The sequence below is a fragment of the Salmo trutta genome, chromosome 2, assembly GCF_901001165.1.
Source record: "Salmo trutta chromosome 2, fSalTru1.1, whole genome shotgun sequence".
Classification (NCBI taxonomy): Eukaryota; Metazoa; Chordata; class Actinopteri; order Salmoniformes; family Salmonidae; genus Salmo; species Salmo trutta.
Genome location: NC_042958.1, coordinates 20056696 through 20083759, shown reverse-complemented (window position 1 = coordinate 20083759; position 27064 = coordinate 20056696). Strand labels below are relative to the sequence as shown.

The window sequence follows — 27064 nt, the reverse complement described above, 5'->3', positions numbered from 1 at the left end:
ATCACACCTTTGGGACAGAAACAGGATGGCAACAACAACTGCCCAAGTTACACCAGGAATGCACAATCCCTCCATCAGTGCTGACTGTCCGCAATAGGCTGGGCACAAACCCACCGTCACTGGACCAGACAGGACTGGCAAAAAGTGCTCTTCGCTGACGAGTCGCGGTTCTGTCTCACCAGGGGTGATGGTCGGATTTGCGTTTATCGTCGATAGAATGAGCGTTACACTGAGGCCTGTACTCTGGAGCAGGATCAATTTGGAGGTGGAGGGTCCGTCATGGTATAGGACGGTGTGTCACAGCATCATTAGACTGAGCTTGTTGTCATTGCAGGCAATCTCAACGCTGTGTGTCACAGGGAAGACTTCCTCCTCCCTCATGTGGTACCCTTCCTGCAGGCTCATCCTGACATGCATAACAATGCCACCAGCCATACTGCTTGTTCTGTGTGTGATTTCCTGCAAGACAGGAATGTCAGTGTTCTGCCATGGCCAGCGAAGAGACCGGATCTCAATCCCATTGAGCACATCTGGGACCTGTTGGATCGGAGGGTGAGGGCTAGGGCCATTCCCCCCAGAAATGCAGTCCCGTTCTGAGAGCTTGTTTGGCCTACCACTTCGCGGCTGAGCCGTTGTTGCTCCTAAACGTTTCCACTTAATAATAACAGCACTTACAGTTAACTGAGCAGCTCTAGCAGGGCAGAAATTTGACGAATTGACTTGTTGGAAAAGTGGCATCCTATGACGGTGCCACATTGAAAGTCACTGAGCTCTTCAGTAAGGCCATTCTATTGCCAATGTTCGTCTATGAAGATTGCATGGCTGTGTGCTCGATTTTATACACTTGTCAGCAACGGGTGTTGCTGAAATAGCCAAATCCACTAATTTGAAGGGTTGTTCACATACTTTTATATATATATAGTCTACTTGTACTGTAGCTTTGTTGGTCTCAGGACAAAGCCCCTTGTGGTTGGGCTGTTACCCAGTATCTGTATTGGGTCTGCTACTTTTCACAACTTGGTTGAATAAAGTGGCATTGAGGAATGTCTAAGCTTCCACATAGGCCTACATTAAACATAGTTTTCTGTTATTTTGAGTTTGATTTCCGTTGCATTGCATCATTACTTGCTTACAATGAGACTGGGTGCAGTGGTGTGTACGTAGAGACAACATCATAGATTACTTTAGAGTTGTGAAAGCACACTTCCTCTTTCATCAGGAGATGGCCGTTTTACATGTATTTTTAATGAACAAACCAATACACAAACCTATTCTCAGTCAGCTCAGTAGATAACCCCCGGTGTGGAGAGCAGCCCGAAGTGTGCAGAGAGAGTGAACCCTCATAAATGCCACTGCAGCCTGAGCTCCAGGCTTCTCAAAGGCCTTCCCTCCCTGCATGTTGCGTTTCTCTTTCTCTCTCTGTTCCAACCATAGATAGGCATTGCATTATTGTATCTGTCCCATTATTGTGTCTGTGTGAGCAGGGGCAAGGCACTGAGGTATATATGAACTACAGACAGCATCCAAGACGGACGCCCGTTGTTTTCAATAAAACCTACTCACGTTCCCATACGCTGTCATGTGGTTGCTGTCATATATTTATATCCGCCTTTACTGGGATTAAAACACACATCACAACAAAACACACATCACAACAATAGAGAGAACACTACATAAAGAGAGACCTAAGACAACAACATAGCAAAGCAGCAACACATGACAACACAGCATGGTAGCAACACAACATAACAACAACATGGTAGCAACACAACATAGTAGCAGCACAAAACATGGTACAAACATTATTGGGCACAGTCAACAACACAAAGGTCAAGAATGTAGAGACAACAATACATCACACAAAGCAGCCACAACTGTCAGTAAGTGTCCATGATTGAGTCTTTGAATGAAGAGATTGAGATAAAACTGTCTAGTTTGAGTGTTTGTTGCAGCTCGTTCCAGTCGCTAGCTGCAGCGAACTGAAAAGACGAGTGACCCAGGGATGTGTGTGCTTTGGGGAGCTTCAACAGAATGTGACTGGCAGAATGGGTGTTGTATGTGGAGGATGAGGGCTGCAGTAGATATCTTAGATGGGGGGAGTGAGGCCTAAGAGGGTTTTATAAATAAGTATTAACCAGTGGGTCTTGCGACGGGTATACAGAGATGACCAGTTTACAGGGGGGTATAGAGTGCAGTGATGTGTCCTATAAGGTGCATTGGTGGCAAATCTGATGGCCGAATGGTAAAGAACATCTAGCCACTCGAGAGCACCCTTACCTGTCGATCTATAAATGATGTCTCTGTAATCTAGCATGGTCTTCTGAATCAGGATTAGTTTGATAACTGCGGTGATAGAGGGGCGATTACGATAGAGGAAACCAAGTCTAGATTTAACTTTAGCCTGCAGCTTTTATATGTGCTCAGAGAAGGACAGTGCACTGTCTAGCCATACTCCCAAGTACTTGTATGAGGTGACTACCTCAAACTCTAAACCCTCAGAGGTAGTAATAACACCTGTGGGAAGAGGGGCATTCTTCTTACCAAACCACATTACCTTTGTTTTGGAGGTGTTCAGAACAAGGTTAAGGGTAGAGAAAGCTTGTTGGACACTAAGAAAGATTTCTTGTAGAGCATTTTGCACAAAATCTGGGGAGGGGCCAGCTGAGTATAAGACTGCATCATCTGCAAATAAATGGATGAGAGAGCTTCCTACAGCAGATTTTCTGACTTTATACACTGCACTCTTTGAGAGAGGTAGTTTGAAAACCAGGCCAAAGACCCCTCAGAAACACCAATACTCCTTAGCTGGCCCACAAGAATGGAATGGTCTACCGTATCAAAAGCTTTGGTCAAGTCAATAAAAATAGCAGCACAATATTGCTTAGAATCAAGGGCAATGGTGACATCATTGAGGACCTTTAAGGTTGCAGTGACACATACAGAACCTGAGCGGAAACCAGATTGCATACCTGAGAGAATACTATAGACATCAAGAAAGCCAGTCAGTTGATTATTGACAAGTTTTTCCAAAACTTTTGATAAACAGGGCAAAATAGAAGTAGGCCTATAACAGTTAGGATCAGCTTGATCTCCCCCTTTAAATAAAGGACGAACCGTGGCTGCCTTCCAAGCAATGGGAACCTCCCCAGAAAGGAGAGACAGGTTAAAAAGGTTGGAGATAGGCTTGGCGACAATAGGGGCAGCAACCTTAAAGAAGAAAGGGTCTAAAACATCTGACCCAGATGTTTTTGGGGGTTAAATTTAAGGAGGTCCTTTAGCACCTCGGACTCAGTGACTGCCTACAGGGAGAAACTTTGTAGCGGGGCAGGGGGAAAAGAGGGAGATGCATCGGGGATAGTCGCATTAGAAGGGGTGGGAGATGGGGAAATGTTGGACGGGCAAGGAGGCATGCCTGAGTCAAATAGGAATCCTGACTTAATGAAGTGGTGATTAAATAGCTCAGCCATGTGCTTCTTGTCAGTAACAACCACATCAGCAACATAAAGGGACATGGGCAGCTGTGAGGAGGAGGGTTTATTCTCCAGGTCTTTAACTGTTTTCCAGAACTTCTTGGGGTTGGACCCACAGAGAGAGAACTGCTCCTTAAAATAACTAACTTTGGCCTTCCGGGTAGCCTGAGTGCACTTATTTCTCATTTGCCTGAACGATAGCCAGTCAGCTTGAGTATGCGTGTGCCAAGCCTTTCGCCAAATGTAATTCTTGAGGTGGAGTAACTCTGTAAGATCAGGGGCTGAACCTGTTTTTAATTCTCATTTTCTTTATGGGGGAGTGTTTGTTAACAATACCACTGAAAATATCAAAAAAGAAGGTCCAAGCGTCTTCGACAGAGGGGATCAAGCTGATTCTATACCATTTTACAGAGGCCAGTTCATGAAGGAAGGCTTGCTCATGAAAATGTTTCAGCAAGCGTATATGACAAATCAGGACAGGTCGTTTCACTGAGCAGCCATTACGAACACAGGCTGTAAAACAGTGATCACTAAGGTTATTACAGAAAACACCAGACTGGTACCTGTCAGGATTATTTGTGAGGATAACATAGAGGAGAGTGGTGTTTGGAGTCAAAGCTTGTGGGATTGGTAATAATCTGAGAAAGATTTAGGGAGTCCCATTGCTTTAGGACTTGGTCAGGTGGTTTAAGCATGTCCCACTTTAGGTCACCTAGCAGGACAAATTCAGACTTAGTGTAAGGGGCCAGGAGCGAGCTTAGGGCAGGTAGGGTACAGGCCGGTGCTGATGGAGGACGATAGCACCCAGCAACAGTCAACAAAGAGCTATTTGAAAGTTTAATGCTTAAAACCAGCAAATCAAATTGTTTGGGGACAGACTTGATGGAGACAACTGAGCACTGAAGGTGATCCTTGGTAAAGATTGCCACTCCACCACCTTTGGAAGATCTGTCTTGCCGAAAAAGGTTATAAACAGAAAGGTTAACATCACTATCCAAAACACTCTTTCTTAACCATGTCTCAGTAATGACCAACACATCTGGATTGGAGCTGTGAACCCACACTTTCAATTGATCCATTTTAGGTAATAAGCTTCTAGTGTTAACGTGCAGAAAACCCAGGCTTTTACGAGAGCAGAAATCAGTGTAACAGATATCAGAACACAAGTCAGAATTGGGGCTAGCAACAGAGGATGGGCCAGGGTCTACATGCACATTTCCAGATATCATCAACAGTAATACAATCAAGGCACGGCATAGTACCGGGAGAGCTCTGCAGTGCTGATTTATGACATCTGAATGTGCATCAGATGGCAACAAGATCAAATTGTACAGCAATTTCATCAGGTAACATGAATACAAAGAGGTGGTTAGAATAAGATGGGAGGCCAAAAGTCAGTGTAACCAATAGAGAGTCAGAGTCCCGAGTGTGGGAACAAACATAGTCTGTCCCACGGTTGGGTAAAGAAAGTTTGTAGTCATCAAAGTATGCAGGAGTCATGAGGCAAATAGCAAAATAGCAAAATGCACAAGAAAAAAATAATATATATAACAACTTGGGGCTAACTGTTGTAAGTTGGGGTGGCAGGGTAGCCTAGTGGTTAGAGTGTTGGGCTAGTAACTGAAAGGTTGGAAGTTCAAATCCCTGAGCTGACAAGGTACAACTCTGTTGTTCTGCCCCTGAACAAGGCAGTTAACCCACTGTTCCTAGTCATTGAAAATAAGAATTTGTTCTTAACTGACTTGCCTAGATAAATAAAGGTACAAATAAAAGTTCAGAGTCACTTGCCCCAACAGTGCATGTGTGCTGGAGGTGTTTGGGAGTGAGGGGTGAGTGTGGTGGAGGTACCTGTACCAGACATGGTAGACATGCCAGGGCAGACGGTGAATAGGTCACCAGGTGGAATCCAAGCAGCAGGCAATGGGAGTAGGTGTCCCACCCACTTGGGAGAAGCTTTTACTTCTGGAGGAAGATTTCTTGTAGAAAATGCCAGTCTTTGAACAGCAGGAGGGGGCTTCAGAGGACACTTCAAAAACTCCTGACACTTGTTGGGCCCAAAGGTCTTTTACTTCACACCTTAGTGCTAACTGAATTTGTATTTGGCTCAGTTCCAGGTTGGAATGGTGTCCTCAGTTCTCTGCTGTTTGTTGGCTAGAGCACCCTCTTTATAGCTGGAAAAAATATAAACCTTGAAAGCAGTAATCTCTCTGGTTAATTTTGGTTAAAATTAGGTTGTAGGTTTGATCTGGAGCGAAGGCCACGCTGTGGAGTGTAGCATCCTGCATACGTACCTGCTGAAAAATCCAAGTTTGTCTAACTCCAAATCTATCCATTTGTAAAAAAACATGTTGAAAATGTGAGAGCTCACATTAAGCTGTGTCTTAACTTTGGGTATAACTCAAAGTTGGCAATTTACTGCCACCTGCAGTTATGGAATGTTTGCTCACTAATATAATTCATTGGCTGATCCCTCCTGGTGACCTGGATGGAATTACGTGGTCCTTCTCTAACCCATAGGAAGTACCACCCAGTTGACTACTTAAATATTGTGAAAGTTCTCAATAGCACTGCCAACGCTAAAATGGGATTTTGGGCACTAGAGTCCTCTATCTATCTCTATGGTTCCAACCACCATGACCTACAGCCACAGCATAACCACAGTGGTAATCTGGTTACACTCTGGTTAAGCCTTCACTCCACTTCACGGTTGCTCTACATTCCACAGCTCCACACAGCCATCCTGACCGGCACCCAGTACTGCCTGCCTGCCAGTAACCCTGAGAGTCCTGAACTGATACACACACACCAACACTCTTTACATACCAGAGCTAAGGTAGCTGAATAAACTCAACTCCATGGTGAAGTAAGTTTCTGATCAAATCAAATCAAATTTATTTATATAGCCCTTCGTACATCAGCTGAAATCTCAAAGTGCTGTACAGAAACCCAGCCTAAAACCCCAAACAGCAAGCAATGCATGTGAAAGAAGCACTGTGGCTGGGAAAAACTCCCTAGGAAAAACTCCTGAGAAAGGCCAAAAACCTAGGAAGAAACCTAGAGAGGAACCAGGCTATGAGGGGTGGCCAGTCCTCTTCTGGCTGTGCCGGGTGGATATTATAACAGAACATGGTCAAGATGTTAAAATGTTCGTAAATGACCAGCATGGTCAAATAATAATAATCATAGTAATTGTCGAGGGTGCAACAAGCACGTCCGGTGAACAGGTCAGGGTTCCGTAGCCGCAGGCAGAACAGTTGAAACTGGAGCAGCAGCATGGCCAGGTGGACTGGGGACAGCAAGGAGTCATCATGCCAGGTAGTCCTAGGGCTCAGGTCCTCCGAGAGAAAGAAAGAAAGAAAGAAAGAGAGAATTAGAGAGAGCATATTTACATTCACACAGGACACAGGATAAGACAAGAGAATACTCCAGATGTAACAGACTGACCCTAGCCCCCCGACACATAAACTACTGCAGCATAAATACTGGAGGCTAAGACAGGAGGGATCAGAAGACACTGTGGCCCCATCCGATGATACCCCCGGACAGGGCCAAACATGATGAACTCCACCAACGGAATTGAGCAGAGACCAGGCTTTGTGGAATTCAGATCCGCCTACATCAATTCGCCCAAGGCCAATACTTCAAAAAATGTAATTTAGGAAACGCCTGCCTTGTACGTATGTTTGTTCTCTGTAGTTGGGGGCCTTTCTTTGTTTGCTGAAATTCATACTTTTACTAAAATGTTAATCAAATACAACCACCGACACAAAAAGATCCCACCATGTCAAACGAACAAATTGTCTGTCGACATTTATAAAATTGTACCGGCATTTCCTGTTTCCATAAACCCGGACTTGACTTTTTTCATGCGTCAGGTAATTAATCCGCATGAAATGGTTGGAACGAAACCTGGTTACTGGCTTCAATTGTTAAAATTAGGGGTTATTGAAAAGATTTCTGATTTGAAACTGATATTTGGATGAACATACACTAATTATAAATGATAAATTCTTAATTTAATCTTGTAGTCATATCATATTGACCAAAAACGGAGTAGCCAAAATGAATACATTTTATATAAGATGCTTTTAGCAGCAACCCTCCTTCCCGGACTACGGAAATGTTTGCCATTTTTTATATGATATCTGAGTGAGACTGACACAATCATGGGGGTCCCCCTGGCCGGCAATTCGACCATGATAACAGTTCCTTTTTGGGAAATTGATCCAATCCCTGTTTAGTGATATTATGTGAATGTGTCTACTGTAAATACCATATAAAATACCACTGCATTTTAGGTAAGGGGTTGTGAGAAAATACAACAATAATTATTGTCATAAACTATACCAATCAAAAGATCTCTTCTTACTGATCAAAATGATTTATGATTAGATAGCCTTCATGGGGAATGTTACACAGGTCAATAATCAAAAATGAGTGGCAGCAAGAATATTTATAATTAGGCCAGAAATGATTTTTCTTGTCAATTCATTTTTTTTTTAATTCATGGATTTAAGCAAAACTTCCTAGCAATGTAGAATTTCGTTTTTACTTTGTGCCCTGTGTTACTTTGTGCCCCGATCTCCGACTAGATCTATAGGATTCAGTTTTTTTGCCAAGGTTTTTATTCTGTAACTTTGTTTTAAGTAGCTAGGCCTAAGGTCTGTGTGGTGCAGTGATTAAGAAACATAATAATACAGCATTTTCTCGTGTAACTACTTTAGAGGTTTACAACTGTGTGGTTGTTTGGTAAAGTAAAACTTTTAAAGATAATGTGTGTTGATTCAGCTGTCTAAAGGATGAATTCGCTATTTGAATGTAATTCACTGTTCTGATATCTGTTTCATTTTATTTGGTCTTCCAGACCATCTCAAGCTATTTAAGCCATTCAGTAGTTGTTGCCATTTAAACCACTCTTAGTAGCCCTAGGCCTAATTTGGTCCCATTGAGATGGTTGGTGGCCATTTTGAAAAACTGCTGCCTGTGGAGTAGGCCTAAAGCGTAAAGTCTGCTATTTTTATTTAGACTTTTGCTGGCTTTCTGTAAAGGTTAAGTTGTCTCATCATAAAAGTATTTTGTGAAAATGGGTTTCCCCTCTGCTGGATTCTGCATTTCTATTTAATTATATGGGTGTCTACTGTCTACATGGCAGGTTGCTTATTTTTTTATAAACAAAAAGTCTATGTACTTTCCAATGTAGGCTAAGAACATGAAGAGGATTTTTTATATTCACTAAAATCAACCGGTTGCCCCTATCCCTTCCATTGATTGTTAGCTAGCTGTGGCTAAGGTTAGCTGAAGTTTGTAGTGGCTGTGGATTACAGTTTCACCTGGCTCATAGACTACTTTCAGTGTGAGCAAAAATAAAATACTCAACTTTGGCTTTAAATTTGGACTGAATTAATGAACTGGTTAATTTAACCAAACCATTATTTTATTAAATGTACATGTAATTCAATCCATTTGTAATTTGTAATTTCTCCACTCGTAGGCTCACTTATGAGGACCATCTCAGGAGGGACACCGGACTGGAGGAGGAGATTACATCTGCAATGGAGGACAGGAAGCAGCTAAGTCGAAAACATACAGGTTAAGTCAACGTCCTCACAAATTTGGGACCAGCACCGTTGTTAACTACCAGCGCTGTTGCTAACTAGAAAATTGGTCCCATTGTTGCAAAGAGCTATGCTATATTAGAATCCCATTGTCTTAACCTTTGTCATCTTCAACCTAGAGCTATGGAAGACCCACGTTTCATCACATCATGCCCAGATGACCAGATGAGGTTAAAGGTATACGAGTACACACTAAGCTAGAGCTGAAGTGAAGAGCATGAAGATAAAGGTATGTGCTGTTTCTTACATACTTTTATTATATTGGCCCATGTGCCGATCGTGAAATGTGGCCCGTGTGCCAGTTGACTGTTTCTTTACTGGGGTGCAGTCCAAAGTAACTTACAGAGTGTGTGTGTGTGTGTGTGTGTGTGTGTGTGTGTGTGTGTGTGTGTGTGTGTGTGTGTGTGTTGAACGACTGTGTCTCCTGAGACAGGTTGGTAATGCTTTCTGAGCTATGTAATTTATTTCCTCAGGTGTTAATTGGTGCGTCACTTTAGGCAGGTTTATTTGTACGGAGCATAGTGATTGTCAGTTTTAAACACAGTGAAAGCACAATACTTTTAGGAAATCCATAACCTTTAACTACTCTTAGTTCAGTACATAGGACTGACCTGACAACATAGCAAATGTGAAGGATAAAGTTGTGCCGTAGTCTAACACACTTTTATACTAAAATTGTACCTTTCAAAGCCATATTGGTGGAATACTGGATGCGGTCCTTGTGGCCAATGTTGTCGCTGTGCCTCACAAATAAACCTGCCTAAAGGCCAACCCCTCCTTTCTGAGATAAAGAACTGGGCAGTTGCTGCACATCTCAACAAAACAGGAAATTTCATGTTTCCTCGGCCACTTTTAGCAACAGTTTGCATCACAAGACTTCTGCACACACATACACACATCATGCGCACACAATAGGCCAACATAGGCCCTTAGAGGCAGGGAACCAACTACACATTGCACCATCAGATTATAACAATGCAAAAAGGTTCAGAAAATTTATGGGAAATCCTGACTGGCTTCCGAAAAATGTATAGCACGCAGTTATTTATCACATCTGGTTTATTTTAGCAGGATACAGTATGTTTGTTTTATGTTTCGTCAATATGAGAAATCACCACATGTAGAGGAGAGTGGGGTTACATAATCAGAACTCATGTTAAAACCTGTTGAGGCCACGGGTTAGCAATGAACCCTGAGACGAGATTGCTAGCAAGGCTGGAAATTCAAAACATCAAAAATCTAATAATTTCAATTTCTCAAACAATCAACTATTTTACACCATTTAAAAGATAAACATCTCCTTAATCTAACCACATTGTTCGATTTTCAAAGAGGCTTTACAGCCAAAATCATAAAGTTAGATTATGTTAGGACAGTACATAGCCACAAAAGTACAAACATCCATTTTCAAGGTCAGGCGTCACCAAAAGCAGAAACCAGCTAAAATTATGCACCAACCTTCGACAATCTCCATCAGATGACACTCCTAGGACATTATGTTATGTTATACAATACATGCATTTTTTGTTCCATCAAGTTCATATTTATATCCAAAAACCGCATTTTACAGTAGCGGTGAAATTCAGATTTTTTTCTTCTCTGAAATGCTTCCGGTGAACAACGTTACAATTTTCAAAATTACTATTCGAAAACATTGGTAAATTATAATATTGTCATTCAAATAATTATAGTTTAACATTTCGTAAATGATACTGTCTTGCCAGATTTCAAAATAACTTTACTGGGAAATCACAAGTTGCAATAAACCGGGTGCTGTGCTAAGAACAATAAGCTAGCCTAATTAGCTTAGCATCATCTTGTAACCATGTAATATCAATAATACTATTGTCAATAATCCATTACCTTTGATTATCTTCATCCATTGGCAGTTCCAGGAATTCCAGGTCCACAACAAATGTGGTTTCTTTTGACAAAGTTCATAATTGATGTCCAAATAACTCCAAGTTGTTCCATGTTGTTAGCGCTTCGGTGGCTACTAAAAAGTAGCGCGGGGGGGTGTGTGAAGTCACGGCGAAAAGTTAAAAAAGTTACAAAAATAATCTATTTATGTTTGTTCAAACATGTCAAACGTTGTTTAGCATCAATCTTTAGAGCCATTTTTAACGTGAAACATCAGTAATTTTTCAACCCGACCTCACCTGTGTCTAGAAAAACGTTTTTTAAAAATGTCTCGTGTCTCATGATTGCGCAGGTGCAGGCCATAATGGAAGTGACGACATCCCACGGACGTCAACTTCAATGCATTCTAATTTGCTCCCTGTTAATCATAGAAGCTTCAAACAACTTTATAAAGATCGCTGACATCTAGTGGAAGCCGTAGGAGTTGCGAACTGAATCCTTTCTCACTATGGTATCTAATAAACAATGACACTAAATAGTACAGCCACAAAATTCTCATTTTTTTTAATCAATTTTTCTCAGGTTTTTGCCTGCAATATGAGTTTTGTTATACTTACAGACACCATTCAAACTGTTTTAGAAAATTCAGAGTGTTTTCTATCCGAATGTGTTAATAATATGCATATCCTAGCTTCTGAGTTGGTGTAGGAGGCAGTTAAAAATGGGCACATATTTTTTCAAAATTCTCAATACTGCCACCGTGGCCCGTAGAGGTTATTAACATTACAGCTTTGAAAACATAGCTTGTCCAAAAAAATATGGTCTCTTGGCAGAAGTTACGTGGTAAGTTGAGCCGCTGGACAGGGTAAGTTAAGCCGCCTACAAATTTCTGTACCAAATAAAATATTACCACTACATTTTTAAAACCATGTCTATCTAATTCAACACAATCGCAATTACTTTTTTGTCTTTTAATAATTTTAAGCATCATTTAACACAAGTTTAACATCTAACAAACACTTTGTACTTTTTTTACACTATAACATAGGCCAGGCCCTGTTGTTACCTCATCCCAGCAATAATGCCCACAAACTGTTAGGGCCTACATAAAGCTGTCCCAACAGCAGAGCTTTCTTTTCAGCACCATGGAGTGAATCCTTACCACCGCTACACCTGGCTATCAGCAGAGCCTTGTCTGGCAGCGAAACAGTTAATTCAGCCTCATTTACAGCCTTATAAAAAACATAGCTGATATGGCTGACTTGCTTAAACAAATGTGGTTTCTACTGACAATTGAGATGTACAAACGATGGCATAAGTGAACGATGAGCGGATAAGAGGCAATCCGTAATTTCGATTAAGACATTTATGAGCGAGCTAAGATGGATGAGGTCAATATAACTATTTGTTCAGCACTTTTAAAATGTACAGGGACAGAATTTAGAACATGGGCCATTCTTACAGTATTCTCCCTGTACATCAAGTCAGAACCGTAGGATAAATAAAGGGGGCATATAAGCAGACAATGAAAGCTCTTACAAAATTTGATGATGACGTTTCTCTAAAAAAACAGGCTATAGGCTACACGTGCACCACCAAGTCAGAACAGTAGGCTAAGTTATGAGGGGGAAAGGGACCAAATTATTAGGGTGAGGCAAATGGGCTACTAACAGCTTACTATATAACATCAAATCAAATGTATTTATATAGCCCTTCTTACATCAGCTGATATCACAAAGGGCTGTACAGAAACCCAGCCTAAAACCCCAAACAGCAAGCAATGCAGGTGTAGAAGCACAGTGGCTAGGAAAAACTCCCTAGAAAGGCCAAAACCTAGGAAGAAACCTAGAGAGGAACCAGGCTATGAGGGGTGGCCAGTCCTCTTCTGGCAGTGCCGGGTGGAGATTATAACAGCACATGGCCTAGATGTTCAAACATACATACACTTAGAATAACATACACTTAGAATTACTTTCTTAGCTACAGTATACATATCTCCCTGGTATATTACATCATTTATGCAGCAGCATAGAATACATTTTTGGACTCACTGTAGTGCTGTGATCACTTGAACAGGAAGGTGGCGCAGCGGTCCTTTTTGTGTGCCAATTTTTTCATGAAACTTTGCCATCAAGGTCTGGCATTCTCTGGATTGATGGTGCTTTCAAGACAACTGGGAACTCTGGAAAAAAACAAGGTTGAATCATGACATCAGTGATCTTCAGGTCTGAGCTCTAGAAAGAGGCCCGAGTTCCTGACTTCAACGTATTTTCCCAGTCTGAAGTAGTTTTCCCAGTTCCGTGTTTCCAGTTGTTTTGAACGCAGCAGAAGTCATGCTGTATTGACAGCATGGTCAATATATTCAACCTTTTCTGACCAATGGTATTATGTGTGAATGTTTATCCTTTTAAACTTGGAAAAGAGACTCTTAAACCCAGACTTGGACCACACACCCTCTCCACTGAATAGCAGGGGAAGGACAATAGCGATTGTTTTGCAAACTACTCATTGTTGAATTTGAGATTTCCAACTTGTTTTGTAATGTTTATGTCCAATGGCTGACAAGTACTGATACGTTTTTATCTATAATTTCTCTTCATATGACAAGGATTGGAAAGGATTTGCCAGTAGATTGTTGATATGATTCATGATGAGTGCTTGTCTAGCTTGCTAGCTACGATTTTGAAAGTATAATGCTGACATGATCAGTCCAATCAAAGCTACGGTAGATATGTGATTTGACGTCCTTTTATCTGTGGCCAATGACCTTGAGCCTTCTTGGATGGGCACTTCTAACGTAAATCTATGGCAGATCCCAAGGGGGCTTGAACTTACTAGCTCTCCCTGTAGATTTTGCGGTGACATTGTGTCCCGGTGAGTGACAGAACACTGAGCCAATCACAGCGCAACTAGAGAAGATTACTAATCCCTACGCTCCATATTTTCCGCTGGCTGCCCCTCCACCACAGAAAGCACTAAGATAGGCTGAAACACCTGCATTTAGGAGCTGCCTTACTCAAGAAAGCAAAAAGGAGACCATGTTTGTATGCAGCTTTCTATGTGACACGCAAACTGATATCTGACACGTATTAATGCAAAAATAACATGCAAAACAGGCAACAAATATATATATATATATATATCATTATTTTATTATAAAAAGCGACCTGAGAAGAAAACACTTTTAATTTGCTCATCTTGCCATTGGCTCAACCATTGGCTCAATTTACCCCATGGTCATTAGCTCAATTTACCCCATGGTCATTAGCTCAATTTACCCCATGGTCATTAGCTCAATTTACCCCATGGTCATTAGCTCAATTTACCCCATGGTCATTAGCTCAATTTACCCCATGGCCATTAGCTCAATTTACCCCATGGTCATTAGCTCAAATTACCCCATGGTCATTAGCTCAATTTACCCCATGGCCATTAGCTCAATTTACCCCATGGTCATTAGCTCAAATTATCCCAAGGCCATTAGCTCAACTTAACCCACTTTGGTTATGATACAAGCATCATGAAACCTCTAACATAAAACATTTATTTGACTTGGTGAAAATCAATTTTTTGGATCTAACTTGCTTACTACTTTTTCAACGTGGTTTCTTCCTTCACAGAGTCCATGAAATGATGACCTCTTTCTAAATATTTGGTCAAATTATTCATTTTGTGTATGGTTTCCTAGAAACAGTGGTGGCTCAACTTACCCCACTCTCTCCTAATGTAAACGTTTTAATTACTGACCTAAAACTCAATTGCTTTGTAAGGAAACTTTTATTTCTGCCTTGGAATTGCATTGATATCGTCGTTCCTCCTCAAAAAGCACCAGAAAGAGGATTTCAACACCCACCATCTCAGATTGTTCTGAAATAGTTTCTGTAGTAACAAACAGTTAACATAAGCATTCCGGAAACATTATTTGGTTTAAATATAATTTAATCTCTTTAAAATGAAGCTAATTGACTGCACCTAAATTGGCCATTTTAATTTATAGGATTCATATAATATTCAATAAATATACTGTAGTACCTAACATCCAATTTGGACCAAACTTTTTTCTAACAATGAGTAAAACATGAAGAATCCAAAGACATGGTCAAACGCCACCCACTGACCCCCCACACCCCACGCTAATCCCAACCCAACAATGGTTATATAGTATCAGTTCTCCATGTTTGACGGGTAGTATGGTGTTGCAGCTCTGAGTATTGTTTCTTCGTCTTATGTAATGTATTCTCAGTGGTTTTGGTGAGGTTTTTTTTCTTCTGTTCAGATAAATTAGTCATTGAAGTTGTTGGTTTTACAGTGCCTTCAGAAAGTATTCATATCCCTTGACTTATTCCACATTTTGTTGTGTTACAGACTGAATTCAAAATTGATTAAAAAATTTTTTTAATTACCCATCTACACACAATACCCCATAATGAGAAAGTGAAAACATGTTTTAGACATTTTTGCAAATTTATTGAAAATTAAATCCAGAAATATCTAATTTACATAAGTATTCACACATTTGGAAAAGTCAACGGATGTGAATACTTTTCGAAGGCACTGTATGTCCCATCCTACATCCTGGTACCTATATTAGCATTTTTACGCTTAATCTCAAAATCATCCTAAAGTATTTAAAAATGTAAATGATGTGACTTATAGATGATTTGGATATGAAGCGCAAAAATGCTAATATAGGTACTATTGACTTGCATTTGATATGGGAATATCAGGAGAAAGGTTACAAACCTAACAAAACCTAACAACTTCAATTACTAATTTCTATGAACGGGGGGAGGGGGGGACGACGACGACGACGACACCAAATTCACTGAGAATACATTACATAGGATGAAGAAACAATAGTCAGAGCCGCAACTCCAAACTACCTGTCAAACATAGAGAACTGATACTATATACTCGTTGCTGGGTTGGGATTGATGTGAGGATTTCTCAGGTCTTACTCATTGTTAGAAAATAATTTGGTACTATAATTATTGAATATTATAATGAATCCTATAAATTAAAAGTGGCCAATTTTGGTGCAATCAATTAGCTTAATTTCTCAGAGATCAAATTATATTTCAACAAAATAATGTTTGCGGAATGCTTATCTTGTTTTACCTTTATTTAACTAGGCAAGTCAGTTAAGAACATATTCTTATTTTCAATGACAGCCTAGGAACAGTGGGTTAACTGCCTTGTTCAGGGGCAGAACAACAGATTTTTACCTTGTCAGCTCGGGGATTCGATCTTGCAACCTTTCGGTTACTAGTCCAACGCTCCAACCACTAGGCTACCTGCCGCCCCGTATCTGTTTCTAACTACAGAAATGATTTCAGAACAATCTGAGATGGTGGATGTCATGACTTGCTGAAATGACATGGAATGACCCATGTGTAAAACATCACACTTGGACAGAATGTACCACATTGTCTTAATCATTTGACCTTTCTTCCACAACACAGGAAGGTGACTGAAATGTCAGTATGACGTGGGCCTCCGGCATTTATTTTTAATGGCCTTGGGAAGCAGTCTGGGCCTGAAGGTGAGCAGGAAGATGACAGAAATCCCAACCAGGCAGAGGACAGGTACGATAAACAACAGGATGTACCAGTACACAGACTCCTCCTCACTCCCACCACATATTAAAGGGTCTAAAAACACCACTTTGTGTGTATTTTCTGTCAGATCCTGACATGAAATGTCTGAGTGGTCGATGATATTGACTGTTTTCGCCCTCTCAAACGTCCTGTACCAGTCCAACTGGCAGCAGTTGAAAGTGTTTCCATTAAGAAAAACAGTCTGTAGTTTCAAGGCTAATGTGTTAGCCTGATCTGAGGGGACAGTGTTCAGTTTGTTGTCCCTCAGGTCCAGCAGCCTCAGCTCAAGGCGTTGCAGTGAAGCAGGGAGCTGAGTAAGAGAGTTTCTGGAAATGTTCAAAGACTTCAAGTGGTGGAAAAGAGAGAAGTCAAAGTCTCTCAGGCCTGTGTTTCCCAATCCTAGATGGTGTAAAGTTCTGCTAAGGCCTACTATCGATCTTAGCCCAATGTTGAGTTCTGGGTTGTTAGACAGCTCCAGGTGTGTTAGAGGTGTCCCTGCGAACGCTGACGATGGCAGTCTCCCCAGGTTGCACCCTGATAGGTGGAGCTGTCTCAGAGAGATGATGTTTCTCCAAACAACACAGTCTGATTGGTTACCCCCACCCCTGTTCCCACCCCCTTCCTCAAGGGGGCATATGCCAACTCTGTTAAAGCTGATATCCACAGAGCTGATGCTGGTGAGAGAGGAGAACAGTCTAGGAGGTAGACTCTGCAGGTCATTCTGGCTCAGGTTGAGATAGCTCAGTTTTCCTAACTCACTTAAACTACCTTGGTCAGCATGGAGCTCCGTCAATCTATTGTTGCTCACATCCAACTCATACAACGTCCCAGGAAGTTTTTCCAGTGTTAGATTTAAAACCTCAAGACAGTTTGTCTGCATCCTGAGCCTGGCCAGGCTAGGCATTTTGCTGATAAACCCTTGGGGGAAGTAGCCCACCTGATTTCCACTCAGATCCAGCAGGTCTAGAGAGGAGATGTCACCGTGCAGGCTCTCGTCCCATAGCTGGGCTGTGACATTGGTCACGTTGCCCCTCAGGTTGAAGAACTGGACACTGTTGGTCCAGTTTGGGTAGCCAGCGGTGTCTGCCAGGTGTTCGTAGAAGCTCACCCTGTTCTGGGACAGATGGAGGTTCCTCAGGCGGCTCTGGATGGGCAGGAAGGGGAAGAAAAGGAGGTTGTTGTTGGTGAGATCCAGGGTCTCCAGCTGGAAAGTTTCCTGGAGGTCCTGGTTGGCTATGAACCACTCAATGTTGTTGTGACTTGCGTTGAGCACAACGAGCTGGGTCATGTCGAAGTCCATCAGGCAGGCCAGGTGGTTGAAGGCCAGGTTTAGTCTCTGGAGCTTGTGCAGGTGGTCGAAGGCATCAACGATCTCAAACAGCATGTTCCTCTGCAGGTCCAGCTCCCTAAGCTGGTGGAGGTCGCTGAAGGAACTTTCGTCCAGCCTCAGCAGGAGGTTCCTGGAAAGGTTGAGGTACTCCAGGGACGTCATATTCTGGAGGAGGACCGAAGCTATGTCGTTCGTAAGCTGGTTTTCTGACAGATCCAGAACTTTGAGTCTAGACAGGGTTAGCAGTGCCCTGCTAGTTTCCTGGTATCCAACGTGAAGTTGATTGACAGCTAGATTGAGGCTCTCTAGATGAGGTGAGTTGTGAAAGAGTTTTGACCCCACTGTCTCCAAGCGGTTTTCTGCACAGCTTAGAGTGCGAAGGGAGATGTAGCGGGAGAGGGAGTCATCTTGTAGCATCTGAATGTGGTTATGGGTCAGGTGGAGTTCCTCTATGTTGTCCGGTAGGTCCCTCGGCACAGATGAGATCTCACTATCACTACAGAGAGCAATCTTTTGGGTCTGTAAAGAGAAAGGGAGAGAAATTCAGTGTATGCGAGATCAATACAATTTAAAATACTTCATTTTATGTGTTAAAATACTTTAAACAGCAAAGAAAAAAAGTATTATACCACAAATCAGACCAGAGAGTACACGAGGGTATAAAAGTATTTCATGTATACATGAACGGAAACCTTGAGAACCAGCAGTAGCAGCAGTTTCCATGATAGAATTACCTTTGCTTATATCTATTGTGGTAACTTATGCTCTCTCTTCCCTTCAGAAACCAGAGTATATGCTGCATGTCTTATGAAAATGTCATCAGAGGCACTTTTTCACAGCTTTCAGTGAGAACCACAAGCTCTGAAATTCATCATTCAAAGGAACTTTCTTTACCTGGTATTGTATGTTTATTATTTTTATTTAGAGTTACAGTGGGGCCTGAAATTATTGACACCCTTGATCAAGATGAGCAAAAATGACTGTATAAAATAAATATTTCAAACACTGAGCTATGTTGTAGGCTCCAAAATGGAGCCTTTTTCTGAAATATTTTATGAGTTCAAGAACACATTGGGAAAGATTATAGACCAGGGGTATTCAACCGGAGGTCCGCAGCCCAAGAAACTGCAGGGGTCCTCAAAAATAGTGCATAAAATAAAGGAATATCGCTAGCAATAATTTTGAATTATATACCTACAGTAGGAAAGGGGAGGATCTCTTATTTCTAATGATGTCAACTTATTTCTTAAAGTACCAATGCAGCCACTTTTATCTCAATATCAAATCATTTCTGGGTAACAATTAAGTACCTTACTGTGATTGTTTAAAATTAAAATGGTCAAAAAGAATCAAACATTTATTCTTAGCAAAGAGCAATTTCTCAAGCGAGAATTTTGCTAGGAATGTCTGGGAGTGGTTTGAGTGGGGAGAGGAAAACTAAAATGTGCTGTTATTGGCAGAGAGGCTTGGAACTCTTTCCTATTGGTCAATTAACTAATTAATCACATGGTGATGTCACCATGGAACGCCAAAACTCCTTCCCACCAAAACAGGCAGAAATTTCAGGCAAACAGCTCTTATACTAAAAGGGCATTATCATCATTTTCACAATTTCACAGTATTTTTACAGTTTCCCGTTGTGTATGAAGAATGGTCCACCACCCAAAGGATATCCAGCCAACTTGACAAAACTGTGGGAAGTCAACATGGGCCAGCATATCTGTGGAACGCTTTCTGTGGAACGCTTTCTACACCTTGTAGTTCATGCCCGACAAATTGAGGCTGTCTGAGGGCAAAAGGGGGTGCAACTCAATATCAGAAAGGTGTTCCTAATGTTTTGTACACTCAGTGTATATAAAACACAGAGAAATTACATTTTTGACTGCACTGGACCTTTAACTCCTAATATTGACCAAATTACACTCATTGGAGCCAATTACACTCACACACCCATGAATAGGCTACCAATGCAGCCGCTGCGCCGCTGGATGCTGGTAAGTTTCCTTACCTTGGACATTAATTTTTGTGAACACATGGCTAAACTTTGTTTAACCAGCTAAACAGCTGCAACAGTGTTTGGAGTACCTTTCTATCTAATAGGCTATGCTAGAGTTTACACTTTTTCTTCCAATTATAATGTGGGGGGGTGGGTCAAAATAATGAAAAACTATCTACCAAGTCTATTCATGTTACTTAATTTACTTGATAAGACATTTTTGCTAAAGTATGATGGGGGGTCCCTGGGCCGCTGGTTTTCCTGGGTACCTTCATATTTTACAGTATATGTTTTTTTTTCTCTCATTTCGACGCCAAACACACCACTGGTGTGCTCTATTTTCATGTCATCTGACCAAAGCACCAATTCCAATCCAAGTGCCAACGCTGTTTAGCAAACTCCTGTCGTTTACATTTGTTGGATGACATGAAAATAGAGCTCTTTGGCCAGTTTTGGGTTTGGTGTCGAGATGAGAATGCATGAGCAGAAAATAACCCAGAAAATATAGTGGTGGATTTTTGCTGTTAGTGGGCTATTTTGCTTCCACTGGTCCTAAGGTCAACGACATCCTGACCTATACCCAGTAACAAGATATTTTAGCCAAAAACCTAGTTGCCTCTGCCAGGAGTGGCTCTTCCAAATAAAATAAAATCACATTTTATTGGTCACATACACGTGTTTAGCAGATGTTATTGTGGGTGTAGCGAAATGCTTGTGCTTCTAGTTCAGACAGTGCAGCCATATCTAACAAGTAATATCTAACAATTTCACAACAAATACCTAACACACACAAATCTAAGTGAAGGAATGGAATTAAGAATATATAAATATATGGACGTGCAATGTCAGATCGGCATAGTCTAAGATACAGTTCATAGTTTAGAATACAGTATATACATATGAGATGAGTAATGCAAGATATGTAAACATTATTAAAGTTACTTAATTAAAAGTGACTAGTGTTCCATTTATTAAAGTGGCCAATGCTTTCCAGTCTGTGTATATAGGCAGGAGCCTCTCTGTGCCAGTGATGGCTATTTAACAGTCTGTTGGCCTGGAGATAGAAGCTGTTTTTCAGTCTCTCAGTCCGAGCTTTGATGCTCATGTACTGACCCCGCCTTCTGGATGATAGCAGGGTGAACAGGCAGTGGCTCGGGTGGTTGTTGTCTTTGATTATCTTTTTGGCCTTCCTGTGACATTGGTGTCCTGGAGGGCAGGTAGTTTGCCCCCGGTGATGCGTTGTGCAGACCGCACCACCCTCTGGAGAGCCCTGCGGTTGTGGGTGGTGCAGTTGCCGTACCAGGCAGTGATGCAGCCTGACAGGATGCTCTCAATTGTGCATCTGTAAAAGTTTGTGAGGGTTTTAGGTGACAAGCCAAATTTCTTCAGCCCCCTGAGGTTGAAGAGGCGCTGTTGCACTTTCTTCACCACACTGTCTGTGTGGGTGGAACATTTCAGTTTGTCAGCAATACAGTTAAAGTCGGAAGTTTACATGCACTTAGGTTGGAGTCTTTAAAACTCATTTTTTTCAACCACTCCACACATTTCTTGTTAACAAACTATGGTTTTGGCAAGTCGGTTAGGACATCTACTTTGTGCATGACGCAAGTAATTTTCCAACAATTGCTTACAGACAGATCATTTCACTTATAATTCATTGTATCACAATTCCAGTGGGTAAGAAGTTTACATACACTAAGTTGACTGTGCCTTTAAAACAGCTTGGAAAATTCCAGAAAATGATGTCATGGCTTTCAAAGCTTCTGATAGGCTAATTGACATCATTTGAGTCAATTGGAGGTGTACCTGTGGATGTATTTCAAGGCCTACCTTCAAACTCAGTGCCTCTTTGCTTGACATCATAGGAAAATCAAAAGAAATCAGCCAAGACCTCAGAAAAAGATTGTAGACCTCCACAAGTCTGGTTCATCCTTGGCAGCAATATCCAAACACCTGAAGGTACCACGTTCATCTGTACAAACGATAGTACGCAAGTATTAACACCATGGGACCACACAGCCGTCATACCGCTCAGGAAGGAGACATGTTCTGTCTCCTGGAGATGAACGTACTTTGGTGCAAAAAAATGCAAATCAATCCCAGAACAACAGCACAGTAAAACGACCTTGTGAAGATGCTGGAGGAAACAGGTACAAAAGTATCTATATCCACAGTAAAACGAGTCCTATATGGACATAACCTGAAAGGCCGCTCAGCAAGGAAGAAGCCACTGCTCCAAAACTGCCTTAAAAAAGCCAGATACGGGTTGCAACTGCACATGGCGACAAAGATCGTACTTTTTGGAGAAATGCCGTCTGGTCTGATGAAACAAAAATAGAACTGTTTATAATAATGACCATCGTTATGTTTGGAGGAAAAAGAGAGAGGCTTGCAAGCCAAAGAACACCATCCCAACCGTGAAGCATGGGGGTGGAAGCATCATGTTGTGTGGGTGCTTTGCTGCAGGAGGCACTGGTGCACATCCCAAAATAGATGGCATCATGAGGCAGGAAAACTATGTGGATATATTGAAGCAACATCTCAAGACATCAGTCAGGAAGTTAAAGCTTGGTCGCAAATGGGTCTTCCAAATGGACAATGACCCCAAGCATACTTCCAAAGTTGTGGCAAAATGGCTTAAGGACAACAAAGTCAAGGTATTGGAGTGGCCATCACAAAGCCCTGACTTCAATCCCATAGAAAATAAGGGCAGAACTGAAAAAGTGCATGCGAGCAAGGAGGCCTACAAATCTGACTCAGTTATACGAGCTCTGTCAGGAGGAATGGGTCAAAATTCACCCAACTTATTGTGGGAAGCTTGGGGAAGGCTCCCCGAAACATTTGACCCAAGTTAAACAATTTAAAGGCAATGCTACCAAATACTAATTGAGTGTATGTAAACTTCTGACCCACTGGGAATGTGATGAAAGAAATAAAAGCTGAAATAAATAATTCTCTCTACTTTTATTCTGACATTTCACATTCTTAAAATAAAGTGGTGATCCTAACTGACCTAAGACAGGGAATTTTTACAAGGATTAAATGTCAGGAATTGTGAAAACTGAGTTTAAATGTATTTGGCTAAGGTGTATGTAAACGTCCGACTTCAACTGTATGTACACCGAGGAACTTAAAACTGTCCACCTTCTCCACTGCTTTCCCGTTGAAAGAGGGGTGCTCCCTCTGCTGTTTCTTGAAGTCCACGATCATCTTCTTTGTTTTGTTGACGTTGGGTGACAGGTTATTTTCCTGACACCACACTCCCAAAGCCCTGTAGGCTGTCTTGTCATTGTTGGTAATCAAGCCTACTGCTGTTGTGTTGTCTGCAGACTTGATGATTGAGTTGGAGGCATGCATGGCTACGCAGTCATGGCTGAACAGGGAGTACAGGATGGGGCTGAGCACGCACCCTTGTGGGGCCTCAGTGTTGAGGATCAGCGAAGTGGAGGTGTTGTTTCCTACCTTCACAACCTGGGGGCGGCCTGTCAGGAAGTCCAGGACCCAATTGCAAAGGGCGGGGTTCAGAACCAGGGCCTCGAGGTTAATGATGAGCTTGGAGGGTTCTATGGTGTTGAATGCTGAGCTGTAGTCAATGAACAACATTCTTACATAGGTATTCCTCTTGTCCAGATGGGATAGGGCAGTGTGCAGTGTGATGGCGATTGCATCGTCTGTGGACCTATTGGGGCGGTAAGCAAATTGAAGTGGGTCTAGGGTGACAAGTCAGGTGGAGGTGATATGATCCTTGACTGGTCTCTCAAAGCACTTCATGATGACAGAAGTGAGTGCTACGGGGCGATAGTCATTTAGTTCAGTTACCTTTGCATTCTTGGGTACAGGAACAATGGTGGCCATCTTGAAGCAAGACGACAACCCCAAGCACAAAAAATATTTAATTGGCCACTAAAGAAAATCAACATTTTTGCAAAGGCCATCTGTCTCCGGATTTGAAACCCGTTGAAAACCTGTGGTTTGAATTGAAGAGGGCAGTCCATAAGCGCAGATCGAATTATATCAAGGATCTAGAAAGATTCTGTATGGAGGAATGGTCTAAAATCCATCCCAATGTGTTCTCCAACTCATAAAACATTTTAGAAAAAGGCTCATTGCCCCTTATCCTCAGAAGGTGAAGTATTGAAAGGTATTGTCAATCATTTTAAACATTTTAAACAATCTCTTTATCTGAGCAATTGTATTAGTATAAAACATTTGCTCATCTTTATCAAGGGTGTCAATAATTTCAGACCGTCACCGTATACAATTTAGAAACCACTTAGAAAAGCTGTTATTCAATGTGCTACATGCCTATGAGTTTTATTATTGACCTGTGAAATATTCTCCATGTGTCTAAACATATCATTTTTATCAGTAAAATGGGTATTTTGATTTGTCTAGTTGATGACAATAGTTATTGTATTTTCTCACACGATTCAGATTCGTATAGGCTCCTATCTTGTTGTAGATACACATTAAATATCAATGTTTGTCAATGGTTGGCATTGTACTTTATTTATTGATTGCATATTTGGATTTCTGTGACTTCCAAAGTCAATCAAATTAATTTGTGACTTTACAAGTGTGCCACTCAATGTTATTTGTATTATTATTATTGCTAATAGTATTATTATATTATTCATGGGACATAAAAGTTTCCTACAGGATCCTTAAAACCCTAAAAGGTTCCTCAAGGAAAAGGTTCCAGGAGGCACTTTCAGGGGTTCCGCTGGTGTTGTAATCAGAGGAAGCCCTGAAGGTGCCTACAGGAACATTTTCTGTTTAGAGTGTATATTTTCTCCCTCTACACTCTAATAAGCTTGTTCAAGAAATGTAGCTCTTACCAGTCTGCAGAGGCTGTGGTGTGGGTGGCAGAGGGCAGGTATTAGCAGGCTCCACAGGGTCCAGATGGTGAGACAGACCAGGGTAGGGAGTAGGCCGTGGATGCGCATCTTAACATCCTCACTGTGGAGGAGAGAAGGGAAGCAGGAGAGGACTGAGACTCAGAAAAGGAGAGGTAATCTATGTCAGGGTTTCCCAAACTCAGTGGTGTGACAAACAAAAAATGTCCAGTCAGAGGAAGTCCTGTGGGCGAAAACAGCTTGTTGATGAGAGGTCGAAGGAGAATGGCAAGAATAGTGCCATTCTATAATAATACCAGACGGGCCACAAACAAATAACGGTGCAGTACAACAGTGGTGTGCAGAACGACATCTTGGAATGTACAACTCGTCGGTCCTTGTTATAGATAGGCTATTGATATGCTATTGCAGCAGACGACCACACCAGGTTCCACTCCTATCAGCTGAAAACAAGAAGAAGCGGTTCCAGTGGGCACGTGATCACCAACACTGGACAATTGAAGAGTGGAAAAACATCCCCTGGTCTGACAAATCCCGGTTCCTGTTGCGTCATGCTGATGACAGTGTAAGGATTGGGCGTAAGCAGTATGAGTCCATGGCCCCAACCTGCCTGGTGTCAACTGTACAGACTGGTGGTGTTATGGTGTGGGGAATGTTTTCCTGGCACACGTTAGTTCCCTTGATACCAATTAAGCAATGTTTCCATGCCACAAAGTATTCAGGCTGTTCAGGAGGCAAGGGGGGAGGGGGGGTCTGACCTGGTACTAGATGGCTGTACCTAATAAACTGGCCAATGGAGTGTATGCCAGAAAATATAACACCAACGGAGTCTCTCAACCATAAAAACAGAATAACAGCTGTATATCTCAGTTATCTTTTAACCTTGATAAAGCGTTCAATTAATTATTTTTATCCTGTAACCATTAAATCTGATCAATACTGTACTGTAATACTGTATATACCGAAAGTTAAAAAGGTATTCACACTCAAACCATGAAAATGAATAGAGACGCAAAAAGAATACTTAATTTAATACATGCTTGTCTGAAACGTAAGTTATTTTATGTTTTATTTTTAACACATTTCACTGTCACCCTTTGTATTCTTTTCAATTGATTAAATTAAGAAGGCCTATATAATTTTTGCATCTCAGCCTCCTTGGGTTAGTCCTTATCATGGTTTGAGTTCGACTACCTTTTGAACTCTCCACTACTGTAGTAATCAAATACATTAATTAGGAATAATATATAAATCCAAAAAATTGAATTGACATATTACATATCTGAACAGATAATACACAGTATAATGCTTTACAATACGTTTACTAGTTGTAAAATAAACAAATAAATAGTTTTATCAATTTATAAGCAGATTGAGAAATACAACGAATTAGCATAGACTGTATAACGATAAGGATATTAAGCTACAAAGTAACATTCCTTGACTTATGAACATGAATGACAATACATTCAAAGTCACACTTTCTGTTCTGATATTACAAGCACGTACTGAGAAGTGTGCCATTTGCGCTGATGTTATTACTTTGTCAGACGCTGTTGAGTGTAGATAAGTCACACACAGGTTGAGCAAGTGCACAGTGCGCCATGCATCTACTACTTACGCTGGTGGCTAGGTGTGTGTTATTCAAGCCACTGACGGTTGAGCTCCTGACCATATTCTCTGGTTTGTTCGACGCAGCGTCGGTCGGTAAATTGGTTGTCATCTATGTGGAGCGCTGTGTGTTCTCTACATAGCGGAGCGGTGCTTTTAGTATTTGCGGAAGCAGTCAAGCAACGGAAACCAAAGTCACATGGACAAGCAAGATCATACATATAGGTTCGCAGGCCTAGGTCAGAGACATGCGTGTCCTGTACTGCATTACACATATTGCATTGGAACTAGAAGATTCCCTGTATTTTTGATGTGATGCATTTCATGCATGCCTATAGTACATCAGTGTCAACTTATGTTATTTGCAGATAATAGACTTACATCAAATGCAACTTTCTCACCTATCTGTTTCTATTTGGGAATTCTGGGTTAAAATACTGTTGCAATGTGAAGCACTTCATCCTCTCACAAAAAACGGGTATAATTGGAAACCTGCCGTCCACACCATGATTTGTGTGTGCATGTGTTTGTGTAGGCTTATCTTGTCTACTACGAAAAACTACCGACAAAACCCCATTCTCACCTCTCACTCTCCAACTCCTGTTTCTGAACATCAGATACTACAGAGAGGAAACCACTCAGCACTCACACCCTTCCTGCCTAGCTGACACTTTTGCAACAGCCAAGGGAACGATTTGATTCTTTGCATTTTGTTCAGCTACTTTGACA

At 41.4% G+C, this 27064-nt stretch overlaps 1 protein-coding gene and 1 long non-coding RNA gene across 2 annotated transcripts; both read right to left on the bottom strand.

Moving 5' to 3' along the window:
* Positions 1 to 7961: 7961 nt before the first annotated feature.
* Positions 7962 to 10322, bottom strand: LOC115152962 (uncharacterized). The gene is made up of 2 exons (XR_003867616.1): positions 9767 to 10322; positions 7962 to 9017 (listed from the first exon to the last, which is right to left on the bottom strand). It is a non-coding gene; the product is annotated as an uncharacterized LOC115152962 (long non-coding RNA).
* Positions 10323 to 16366: 6044 nt separating this feature from the next.
* Positions 16367 to 26480, bottom strand: nrros (negative regulator of reactive oxygen species). The gene is made up of 3 exons (XM_029697906.1): positions 26346 to 26480; positions 24707 to 24827; positions 16367 to 18391 (listed from the first exon to the last, which is right to left on the bottom strand). The coding sequence occupies exons 2-3, from the start codon at positions 24812 to 24814 to the stop codon at positions 16424 to 16426; spliced, it is 2076 nt and encodes a 691-aa protein (XP_029553766.1). The 5' UTR covers positions 24815 to 24827; positions 26346 to 26480; the 3' UTR covers positions 16367 to 16423.
* Positions 26481 to 27064: the final 584 nt, after the last annotated feature.